Genomic DNA, 12,767 nt, shown 5'->3' on the forward strand with positions numbered 1-12,767 from the left:
AGGTCTGTATCTATTAAAAAAGATGTATCAGTGATTAATAACCTGCCAAAAGAGAACATACCATGCCCAGATGGGTTTACTCATGAATTCTACCAAACATTTAAGGAAGAAATGATACCAATTCTCTACAATCCCTTCCAGAAAACAGAAGCAGAAGGAATACTTCCTAACTCATTCTATGAGACAAGCATTATGCTAGTATCCAAACCAGACAAAGACTTTACAAGAAAACTACAGTTCAGTATCTCTCATAAACACAGATGCAAAAATCCTTGACAAAAGATACGCAAATCAAATCCAACAACATATAAAAAGAATTATAAACCAAGTACGATTTATCCCAGGTATGCAAGACTGGTTTAACATTCAAAAATCAATTAACGTAATTCATGTCAACAGCCTAAAGAAAAAAAAAAATCACATGATCATATCCATATATGCAGAAAAAGCATTTGACAAAATCCAACACTCATTTGTGACTAAAAACTCCCAGCAAACTAGGAATAGTGGTGAGCTTCTCAACCTTATAAAGAACATCCACAAAAAACCTACACCAAACATCATACTTAAAGGTGAGAAACTCAAAGCTTTCCTACTGAGATCAGGAACAATTCCAATCAAATACAATCAAAATCCCAACAAGTTATATTGTGGATACTGACAAACTGATTTCACAGTTTACACAGAGAGTCAAAAGACCCCAAACAGCAAACTCCATATTGAAAAGAACAAAGTTGGAGGACTAGCACTCCTCAACTTCAAGACTTACTATAAAGCTGCAATAATCAAGACAGTGTGGTGCTATAAAAGAGCAGACAAACAGATCAATGGAACAGGACAAACAGCCCAGAAACAGATGCACATAAATGCAATCAACTGATCTTTGACAATGGAACAGATAGTCTTTTCAACAAATGGTGCTGGAACATCGCATGCAAAAATTAATCTAGACACAGACCTTGTACTCTTCACAAAAATTAACCCCAAACAGATCATAGACCTAAATATAAAATGCAAAACCATAAACCTCCCGGTAGATAACATAGGATAAAACCTAGATGATGTTGTGCAATGAACTCAGTATTTTTGTCCCCTCAAAATTCATATGCAGAAATCTTAACCCACAAGGTGACAGTATTAGGAAGTGAAGCCTTTGGAAGATGATTAGGTCATGAGGGTGGAGCCCTCATAAATAGGATTAGTACCATTATAAAAGGGACCCCAGAGAGCTCCCTTGCCCTCTTTTGGCCATATAAGGATATGATGAGAAAATGCCTGTCTGCAATAAATTAGAGTCCTCACTAGAACCTGATTATGCTTGCACCCTGATCTCAGATTTCTAGCCTCCAAAACTGTGCCAAATAAATTTCTGTTGTTGATAAGCCACCCAGTCTTTGAATTTTGTTATACCAGTCCAAATTAAGAAAGCTTGGGCTATGGCAATGACTTTTTAAATACAACACCAAAACCCTGACAGACACCTCACTAAAGAAGATATACAGGTATGCCTAGGTGGCTCATCTGATTAAGCGTCTGCCTCTTAATCTCAGCTCAAGTCTTGATCTCAGGGTCCTGAGTTCAGGCCCCACGTTGGGCTCTACCCTGGGCAAGAAGCCTACCTAAAAAAAAAGAAAAAAGATATACAGATGGCAAATAAGCATATGAATAGATGCTCAATATCGTATGTCATTAGGGAATTGCAATTTAAAACAATGAGATACAAAAAAGGGGGGGTTGCCAGGGTGGCTCAGCTAGTTGAGCGTCCAACTCTTGGTTTCAGCCTAGGTCATGATCTCAGGGTTGTGAGATCGAGCCCTGTGTCAGGCTCCATGCTGAGTGGGGAGTGTGCTGAGATTCTTTCTCCCTCTCCCTCTGCCCCTCCCCCTGCTTTTGTGTGTGTCTCTCTCTCACACACATAAATAAATCTAAATAAGTAAATAAATAAAGATACCACTACATACCTATCAGAATGGCCAAAGTCCAAAACACTGACACCACCAAATGCTGGCAAGATCGTGGAGCAAAAGGAACTCTCAGTCACTGCTGGTGGGAACGCAAGATGATACAGCCACTCTGGAAGACAGTTTGGCAGTTTCTCAAAAAGGTAAACATACCCTTACCATACAATCCAGTAACTGTGCTTGTTATCTATTCAAATGAAGTGAAAACTTATGTTCACACAAAAACCTGCACACAGATGTTTGTAGCAACTTTTCTCTTTATAACTGCCAAAATTCAGAGGCAACCAAGATGTCATTCAGTAAGCGAATGGATAAATAAGCTGTGGTACATACAGACCACAGAATATTTATTCAGCACTAGAAGGAAGTGAGTTCTCAAGCCATGAAAACATGAAAGAACCTTAAATGTATATTACTAAGTGAAAAAAAAAACAGTCCAAAAATGGTATATACTGTGTGATTCCAACTATGACATTCTAGAAAAGGCAAGACCCTAAAGACAATAAAAAGATTAGTGGTTGTTGGGGGTTAAGGTGGGAGGCAGGAAAGAACAGGCAGAATACGGAGAATTTCAAAGGCAGTGAAACTATTCTGTAGGATCTTATAATGGTGGATATATGTCATTCTACATTTGTCAAAACCCACAGAATATACACTGACAGTGAACCCTAAACTGTGGATTTGCAGTGGATAATGATGTGCCAGTGTAGGTTCACGGATTGTAACGGATGTACCATTCTGGGGCTGATGTCCATGGTGGGGATTACTGGGGGACGGGAGTATATGGGAACTTTTTTACTTTGGCCTCAATCTTGCTGTGAACCTTAAACTGCTCCATGAAATAAAGCTTATGAATTTTTTAAATTGTTTAAAAATAAATCTTATTTGTATTTTACAATTAAAAAGATTTGCTAAATAACTGTTCATTTTTAACGGAGCTTAAAAATGTATGTTAGGGCGCCTGGGTGGCTCAGTTGGTTAAGCGACTGCCTTCAGCTCAGGTCATGATCCTGGAGTCCCGGGATCGAGTCCTACATCGGGCTCCCTGCTCGGCAGGGAGTCTGCTTCTCCCTCTCCTGCTCCCCCCTCTTGTGCTCTTTCTCTCTCTCACTCTCTCTCTCAAATAAATAAATAAAATCTTTAAAAAAAAAAAAATGTCGTATGTTATACATTATTTGAAAAGGAGATAAATGAAAAGTTTTCTGGAAAAAAAAGGTATTTTCCACTGCTTAACAGTTGTATTTTACATGCAAACAACAAAGAACAAAAGAATCCAGCTTATAATTTAGCATTTACCTATTTCTGCAGCAAACAGTGTACTTCTAAAAGCTTCTAAGAACAAAGTACTTTATTACACCAAACTAAGCAAGCTGAATTACTGGCAATTAAAAAAAAAAAACCAACCCTCTAAAGCCCACCAATGTGGGAAACGGCTGCAGTGGACACTTTCACCATGCAGCGACCACAGAGAATGAGGCAGAGAGCTCTCCATGCCGCTGGGACTCAGTGAGAAGTGATGAGTGGTAAAAATGTGCATATTCTCAACTCTGTATAGCTTCCATAAGCACATATATAAGTACACAAATACACAGAAAAAAATCAAGAAGGCAGACACAAAACTATTAACAGCAGAATGTGGAAAAGGATCAGGAGAAGATGATCAGAAGAGAGTTTGGTATTACCTATGACTTTACTTTTTTCCAAAACAAATATAATCACGTATTTCATTTAAAAAAAAGAGTTTTCATTCCAAACAGAAAAATAGCAATAGAATAAAAAAGAAAAATTCACAATATCCTACACCTCTAGTCAAAATTTTAAAACCAGAGCCAGTAAAAGTTCATCAAATAAGCTATTAATCATTAAGAACATCAGTTTGGGGCGCCTGGGTGGCTCAGTTGGTTAAGCGACTGCCTTCGGCTCGCGTCATGATCCTGGAGTCCCGGGATTGAGTCCCGCATCCGGCTCCCTGCTGAGCAGGGAGTCTGCTTCTCCCTCTGACCTTCCCCCTTCTCATGCTCTATCTCATTCTCTCTCTCAAATAAATAAATAAAATCTTTAAAAAAAGAACATCAGTTTGGCCTGAACCATTTGTTCTGTGAAAATTTGTGACTTCTACACTAAACTACTTGCAAAAAACACCCATAAATTCAAATTACCCAAAGTTATTTTCTATGGAAAAGGGAGGAGAACATTAACATCTCCATTTTACATGTGAAGAAATGGGCTCAGAAAGGTGAAATAACATGCCCAGTCAGACAGCTAATCTGGTCAAACCAAGGGTCCAATCCAGTTCTCATGAACTTAATCCACCCTTCCTCTAAACCATTCTGGCCAGACTGCCTCCCTCCCTCCCTCCCTCCCACGAGGCTCCTTTTTGATATGAAAGATGAACATCCCACACTCACCCTGAGGGGAAAAAGTTAAAAATAACGCATGTAATGAATCAAACACAAGTGGTAACGTTAATAACAGGCACAGGGCAAACAAGCTAGGAAGAGACACAATTTACACCTACCAGGGTAAAGCATGTAAGCATGTAATGCCCCTGCTGAAGGTTTACACTAATCAGGAGGCTAGTCAGTAGTAAGTGACATCAAGAATTGAAAAACCGGCCTGACAATATGGTAAATGGCAGGAATGGACTTCCTCTACATTTTTCTGGAGAAACATAAACATGCCCAGTAATGTTTATTTTTAATCCTCGCAACAATTCTGCTAAACCAACTCTCTCTCCACCCCATGCTCCCTATAATTCTTTCTCATTCTTTCCTCAATACCCCAGAAGATTATCGAGCTTTATTTTTTGAAGTTTGATGGAAACAATAGTTACACTGTCTATGCATTTCAAACTCTTTGTCCTCATTGAAAAACCACTGGGATAGGACTAGAAGTAGCTATTAAGTCTCTGCTCCCAATATCAGCAGTGTTGGCACCAAACCCAACCCTCTCCAAGGAGGGCTGTGGCAGAAGCAGGACCACAATCTACAAGGCCTTGCAAACCACAGGGCCACAAAGTGAGTTCCAACCCTAGCCCAGCCTACATACCCTTAGACCCCTGGATGCCTCTTTTGTTTCTGATTGTCCCTCTTTCATTTATTAGTCAACAAAAGAAAAGACTTAATATAAAGAAATAAGTACAGAACAGTGCCTCCTCTCCCTCAGAATAGGCCATGTGTTATAAATGCTAAAATGCACTCTCTCCCTTTTCCCTTGGCTCATAATCTATTTTGATCCACATCCCTTTTCCAGATTGTTTTTGGTGTTCTGTACTTGGCTAGTCACATGTGAGGTCCACATAATTGTTTTCTAACAAATGATCCCTTTTTTTTTTTTTTTTAAGATTTGAGAGAGACAGAGAGAGCCACTGAGGGCACAAGCAGGGAAAGAGCCAAGGGGGAAGGAGAAGCAGACTCCCCGCTGAGCAGGATGCCCAACGCGGACCCAATCCCAGGACCCTGGGATCATGACCCGACCCGAAGGCAGCTGCCCAACCAACAGGGCCACCCAGGCACGCCAAATGATCCCATTTTAAAAAGGCAATTATCTTTGAAATCTTTCCCATTTCTGGATATAAAAATGAGCTAACTAATGTGAAGAAGTAGAAAATCTCTAAGAAATTCCTTACTGACACAGGACCACTCCACACCAACATAGGAAAAAATTCGTATTTGCTAGTTCATAACAAAACGAACATCCTCTATACTTGTAACTTCTCACGTCTTTTGAATACTGACTGATACATGCAAAACATGTATCTGGTACACAGTTATTCAGAGGTAATAAGACACAAAGAATAATATAAAATAACAGATAAGGCCGCTAACCTAAAAATGAAAGACACTAAACATATCTGTTGGACTGACCAACATAACAAGTGCTTTAGGTACAGAACAACTCAAATTCCTGGATAAGGAACAACTGACCACTAACTTCTAACTAATGTCAATAGCAACAATTGGAAAAAGACAGAAAATACTGTCAAAATGCTAAGGGAAAATAATCATCAACCTAGAATTGGGTATTAGGCAAAAAACTGCCTTTCAAGAATAACAACATATTAAAAAAGGGATTTTAAGATTTTATTTATTTATTTGAGAGAGAGAGAGAATGAAAGACAGAGAGCACGAGAGGGAAGCAGACCCCCCGCTGAGCAGGGAGCCTGATGTGGGACTCGATCCCGGGACTCCAGGATCATGACCTGAGCCGAAGGCAATCGCTTAACCAACTGAGCCACCCAGGCGCCCCTTAAAAAAGGGATTTTAAAAGCAGCAAAATGGACTTCCATGTCGTCCGGGAGTCACAAATCACATTGAGCCAAAAAGCAACCTGTGTTTTCTGCAGTTACAAACAAAATGAATATTCCCATGCTACTGCAACATTCTCACCAGCGTTTCCTAAAAGGCCTTTTAAGAACACCTTTCCGTCGCTACCACTTCATCTTTCACTCAAGTACTCATCTCGGATCAGGAATCCCTTGTGCTCGGCCATTTAATTCTCTTGGACTCCATTGTACAAAATGGATGTTGTTGTCAAATGGTTTAAAGAGAAAATTATGTGTACAAACAACCTTAAAGGAACACACAGAAGAACTTTCTGATAAAGAACAAAGATTTGTGGATAAACTTTATACCGGTTTAATCCAAGGGCACAGGGCCTGCTTAGCAGAGGCCGTAACTCTTATAGAATCAACACACAAGAGGAAAAAAGAGTTAGCCCAGGTGCTTCTTCAGAAAGTATTAGTCTACCACAGAGAACAAGAACAAATAAATAAAGGAAAACCACTAGCATTTTGAGTGGGATTGTCTGGGCCCCCTGGTGCTGGAAAAATCAACCTTTATAGAGTATTCTGGAAAAATGCTTACTGAGAGAGAGCACAAATTATCTGTGCTAGCTGTGGACCCTTCTTCTTGTACTAGTGGTGGATCACTCTTAGGTGATAAAACCCGAATGACTGAGTTATCAAGAGATATGAATGCATACATCAGGCCATCTCCTACCAGCGGTACTTTAGGAGGTGTGACAAGGACCACAAATGAAGCTATTCTGTTGTGTGAAGGAGGGGGATATGACATCATTCTTACTGAAACCGTAGGTGTGGGCCAGTCGGAGTTTGCCGTTGCGGATATGGCTGACATGTTTGTTTTACTACTGCCACCAGCAGGAGGAGATGAATTGCAGGGTATCAAAAGAGGTATAATTGAGATGGCAGACCTGGTGGCTATAACGAAATCTGATGGAGACATGATTGTGCCGGCTCGAAGGATACAGGCTGAGTATGTGAGTGCACTGAAGTTACTCCGCAAACGCTCAGAAGTCTGGAGACCAAAGGTAATTCGTATCTCCGCCAGAAGCGGAGAGGGCATCACTGAAATGTGGGATAAGATGAGAGGGTTCCAGGACCTCATGCTCGCCAGTGGGGAGCTGATGGCCAAGCGGCAGAGGCAGCAGAAAGTTTGGATGTGGAATCTCACTCAGGAAAGCGTGTTAGAACATTTCAGGACCCATCCCACCATCCAGGAACAGATTCCTGTTCTGGAAAAAAAGGTTCTCAGTGGGGCCCTGTCCCCAGGACTAGCAGCAGATGTGTTGTTGAAAACTTTTAAAAGCGGAGGCTAAGGAAATTTATCCTATGCAATGATTTTATAGATCATTTCATAAAGTATTTTAATATTAAAAGTCACTTGAATGCTTATATTTTCAGTAATTCATTTGTGCTGCCCTCGGCCTCGTTTGTGAACCGTGCTTGAAAAGTGGAAGAATGTTAGATATGGCCAGCAAAGGTCAGGCCCCGGGCAGTATTTACAAGATACCTGTTACATGTCACTGATTTACACTTCTTTCTGTTCTTACACCCTGGCATGGTAGCTGGTCGGAGAGTTCCTTCTCATCAGTCACAAGCAGAGAAGGCTGATGAGAACAGAAAAAGTTTATGTACCTTAAATGTTTTCTTTGATTCTATATTCTCTGAGTTTCCAGAGAAAATGTAAGCAAGAGTAACCACATGTCTAAATTCTTACTTCAGGCCAGAATCACACACAATGGGTTACTAGGAGCTGAAAATCATGACTGATACTTAGTGTACCAGACTATTCTAGGAATTTCTGAAATGGCCATGTACATGAGTAACAAAACAAGTAGAATGTGTAGTGATGTGAACACAGTTTTAAAGTCTACTTGTCTAGACTTGTGGACACCCCCATGATAGGTAGGAGAGCCCAGAGGGAGCTGGGAGAAATCAGCTGCAAATCATGTAGCCCATTAATCCCCAAGAGTTGGAGGACACCCTCAAAGGACCCAAGTGAGGTCACAATGATTCAAAGGTTATTCAGTTTGAATATTATCAAAGACTTTTGCTTCTCTTCCTCCTTGGTCATTTGACTTCATATTAGCATCTTAAAAATCTGCCTTACTCCTGATGAGGAGGAACAAGTTTTGTTCCCAGAGGAGGCATGGCACAGGGCTTGGGTTCTGGGGTTGAACTGGGTGGGTTTAAACTTTCAACATAGATCAGTCACTCATTAGCTGTTTAAGTTTGGACAAATAACCTACCACCTCTGAGTTTCAGTTTCTTCCCTGCTAAAAGGGAACTGACAACGTTAACTTTATAGGGTTGATGAGGATAAATAAGATAACTCAGGAGAAGCTTTTTGCTACCGTGGTGGTACACAGGAAATACCCAGAGGCTGCTTGCTGTTATTATGTTAGTTATAAATACCTGAAGCTGTATAAGTCTTATATGTACGTTGAATTTTCTCTCATGGTCTTATGACTACCATCATGCTCTTGTGATATTTTATGATTGTCTTTAAGGTATCTGCTATAGTTAATTCTTTGAATATATTTTATACAGTTTGATGGTAGTTACAAGTATGTACATTTGAATAAAATTATTTCTAACTAAAAAAAAAAAGCAGCAAAATGAAAACCATTAAAGGCAACATATAAATTGGGAAAAGGTGCAGACTAGCACATTTGGGAGCTCTCATAAGGGTAAAGAGATTAACTATAGGCTGTAAGTTAAACATGAAATGTCTTAAGATTACCAAGAAGAGCAGTGTCTCATCTCCATATTATGGGGTATGGGCACAAGGGGTGGACAGGAGTGAAGAAGAAAAAAAAATCCCACAATACATAAGGCAAGGGGCGCCTGTATGGCTCAGTCGTTAAGCGTCTGCCTTTGGCTCGGGTCATGATCTCAGGGTCCTGGGATCGAGCCCCGCATCGGGCTCCCTGCTCAGCGGGGAGCCTGCTTCTCCCTCTCCCACTCCCCGTTTGTGTTCCCTCTCTCGCGGTCTCTTTGTCAAATAAATAAATAAAACCTTTAAAAAAAAATAATAGGAAAAGAAAAAGAACAACAAAAAAGCCAAGTTAAAAAGCAGAAAATAAGACAGTAGAAATAAACCAAGTATTTTAATCACAATTAACATAAATGGACTAACTCATCAGTTTATAATCAAACTATAAGGAGGGCACACGTTGGATGAGCCCTGGGTGTTACACGCAACTAAATGAATCGTTAAACACTACATCAAAAACTAATGATGTACTTATATGTTGGCTAACTGAACATATTAAAAAAATAAAGTCAAATTATAAAAATGCAATCTAGGGGCACTTGGTGGCTCAGCCAATTAGGCATTCAACTCTTGATCTCAGCTCAGGTCTTTATCTTGGAGTCCTGAATTCAAGCCCCAGGCTGGGCTCCACACTGGGCACGGAGCCTACTTAAAAAAAAAAGAAAATTTAAAAAACTGCCATCTAGCTAGTGCTGCTTTCAAAAGGCACATGTAAAACATTAAAGCCATAAAAAGCTTGTTAGTGAAAGGGCAGAAAAACAGTATCAGGCAAACATTAACCAAAAGTCACTTGGTACAGCGACACCAATATCTAACAAAATATACTTTACTAGAAAAGTATTCTTAGGGGCGCCTGGGTGGCTCAGTCGTCAAGCGTCTGCCTTCGGCTCAGGTCATGATCCCAGGGTCCTGGGATCGAGCCCCGTGTCGGGCTCCCTGCTCCACAGGAAGCCTGCTTCTCCTTCTCCCACTCTCCCTGCTTGTGTTCCCTCTCTCGCTCTTGTCAAATAAATAAATAAAACCTTTAAAAAAAAAAAGTATTCCCAGAGAGACAGAACGATTCTAAACTTACAGGCACAAAGCAAAACCTGAGAGCACCACAGAGATGTGACAGGTCTCCCATCAGAACAAGGGACTTCAACAACACCCCTCTGAGTGACATAACAGCAGACAAAAGTAGTTAAGGATACTAGTTTGAATGTGAATTCAATTAATGCATTTCATCTAATACCTATGGAAAAACCTCACCTTAAAACCAGAAACACACTGGCACAGAGACACTGAATACGGATAAAAATTTGCCACAAACCAGACACCAATAAAAACAGCCTCAGCAAAATTCAAAAAAATCAAAATCACACTGGACCACATTTTATTAACACAATATATGTTAGCAATCAATAACAAAGATTAAGACAAAAATACACCAAAATTTTTCAATTACTTTCTAAACTCTTTAGTCGAAGAAGAAATCACAATGAAAATCTGAATATATTCAGAACTAAAAGATAAAAATTCTACATAGTGAAACTTCTGAGATGCAGCCAAAGTGTTATTTAAATGGAAATTACTACTTTACTTAGAAGTGTATGTACATATAAGTATATGAAAAAGCCAAATGTTAAAGACCTAAGCATCTGTTTAATAAGTTAAAAATTAGTGATTAATTCCAAATTACACAGATTTAAAAGAAATTAAAATTTTATGCCAATACATTTGAAAATGAATACAAAATAAATTTAGGAAAATGTAAATTACCAAACGTGATTCAAGAAAAATAAAGACTCTAATGATCCTGTAAATATTAAAGCAACCAAGTCAGTAATTTTAAAATGTAAGAGAGTGGCACCTGGGTGGCTCAGTCGTTAAGCATCTGCCTTTGGCTCAGGTCATGATCCCAGGGCCCTGGGATCGAGCCCTGCATCGGGCTCCCTGTTCTCCCTCTCCCACTCTCCCCGCTTGTGTTCCCTCTCTCGCTGTCTCTCTCTGCCAAATAAATAAATAAAATCTTTTTTTTACAAGATCTTTTGAAAAAATTATTAAAAATAAAAAGAAGAGCTGCATATAAAGGTGCACTGCCATTTAGCAGCAAATAGAAAACTTAAAAATCATTACAAACAGCAACAAAAACTATAAAATACCCAAAGAATAAATCTAACAAAAGCTGTGTAAAACTCGTAGGGAGAAAAACTGTAAAAATTTTTAAAAGACAACTTCCTATAAACCAAAAGTCAGTTTCCTCTTCTACCTGGCCAGAAAGGCAAGATCAGATGACATGGAGATCTACTTTTGCCCTTTTATTCCATGCTTTCAATAAACACTTTTTTAAAAGTCCCATAAACACAGTAAATAGACAAGTCATATATTGGGGAAAGTATTTTTTGCACAGATAATTAATAAAAGATTATTAATCAGAATATACCAGAATTCCTACAAGCGCACCTGGCTGGCTCAGTCCATGGAGCATGCGACACTTGATCTCGAGGTCATGAGCTCAAGCCCCACGTTGGGCGTAAAGTTTACTTTAAAAAAAAAAGGGGGGGCCCCTTTCCGGCGGCAGCAGCGGCGGATTGTGCAGACATGGCCAAGATTAAGGCTCGAGACCTTCGCGGCAAGAAGAAAGAGGAGCTGCTTAAACAGCTGGAAGACCTGAAGGGTGGAGCTGTCCCAGCTGCGCGTCGCCAAAGTGACAGGCGGCGCGGCTTCCAAGCTCTCCAAGATCCGAGTTGTTCACAAATCCATTGCCCGTGTTCTCACAGTCATCAACCAGACGCAGAAAGAGAACCTCAGGAAATTCTACAAGGGTAAGAAGTACAAGCCCCTGGATCTGCGACCCAAGAAGACACATGCCACGCGCCGCCGGCTGAACAAGCACGAGGAGAACCTGAAGACCAAGCAGCAGCAGCAGAAGGAGCGGCTGTACCCGCTGCAACAAGTACGCGGTCAAAGCCTGAGCACTGGCGTCAATAAAACACAGACAAACTGGGGAAAAAAAAAAAAAAAAAAGAGAGAGAGAGAGGAAAAAAACCAAATTCCTACAAATAAGATAAACCAAACAACTCCGGGGGGGAGGGGGGCCACACAAGCAGGCATTTCAGAGAAGTGGAAATCCAAATACCAAAAAGATGCTTAACTTCGTAAATAGAGAAAACATTATAACTATGCAAAAATAAATAAAAATAAATAAAAATGGGCAAAGAATTTGAAGAGACTTTCCTCTAAGGACATACAGCCAATGAGCACAGGAAGAGATGTCCAACAGCACTAGTCATTAAGAAAAGGCAAATCAAAGCCACAATGAGATACCACGATCCACACCCACTAGATGACTATTAATTTTTTTAAAGGAAAATAATACATGTTGGCAAGGACATGGAGAAATTAAAACCCTGATACAGGGGCGCCTGGGTGGCTCAGTTGGTTAAGCGACTGCCTTCGGCTCAGGTCATGATCCTGGAGTCCCGGGATCGAGTCCCGGGATCGAGTCCCGCATCGGGCTCCCTGCTCGGCGGGGAGTCTGCTTCTCCCTCTGACCCTCCTCCCTCTATACCCTGGAGAAATGTTTCTGCATTTGTTCAAAGCAGCACTGTTTCTTTACTGGAAACAATCCTATCCTCCAATAACTGAACAAAGATTAAATGAGATACACCCAGTCTGAAACAGAACACAAGTGAAAAGGAATGAAGTACAGCTACATGCACCACTATGGTCAAACCTCCCCGTCTAC

General features: G+C 40.3%; 2 protein-coding genes and 1 pseudogene across 18 annotated transcripts in view; 2 read left to right on the forward strand and 1 right to left on the reverse strand.

Annotated features, from left to right (window-relative positions):
• Positions 1-12,767, reverse strand: part of PPP6R3 (protein phosphatase 6 regulatory subunit 3) — a 139,016-nt gene that overhangs the window by 116,244 nt on the left and 10,005 nt on the right. The window contains exon 2 of one of the 17 annotated variants that reach the window (XR_010406761.1): positions 1,962-2,073. The exons of the other annotated variants lie outside the window; for them this stretch is intronic. The gene's annotated coding sequence lies outside the window, so the exon portion shown is untranslated. The remainder of the gene's footprint in view (positions 1-1,961; positions 2,074-12,767) is intronic. 17 annotated transcript variants of the gene reach the window in all.
• On the forward strand, positions 6,259-7,649 carry LOC123857929 (methylmalonic aciduria type A protein, mitochondrial-like). The gene is given in 2 exon segments (XM_054512347.2): positions 6,259-6,787; positions 6,789-7,649. Coding segments are annotated over 2 exon segments (1,263 nt in total). The 5' UTR covers positions 6,259-6,316; the 3' UTR covers positions 7,581-7,649.
• On the forward strand, positions 11,584-12,173 carry LOC123857930 (large ribosomal subunit protein uL29-like; annotated as a pseudogene).

The sequence above is a fragment of the Mirounga angustirostris genome, unplaced genomic scaffold (assembly GCF_029215605.1).
Source record: "Mirounga angustirostris isolate CCGP_5_RB_7025 unplaced genomic scaffold, mMirAng1.0.hap1 SCAF_13, whole genome shotgun sequence".
NCBI lineage: Eukaryota > Metazoa > Chordata > Mammalia > Carnivora > Phocidae > Mirounga > Mirounga angustirostris.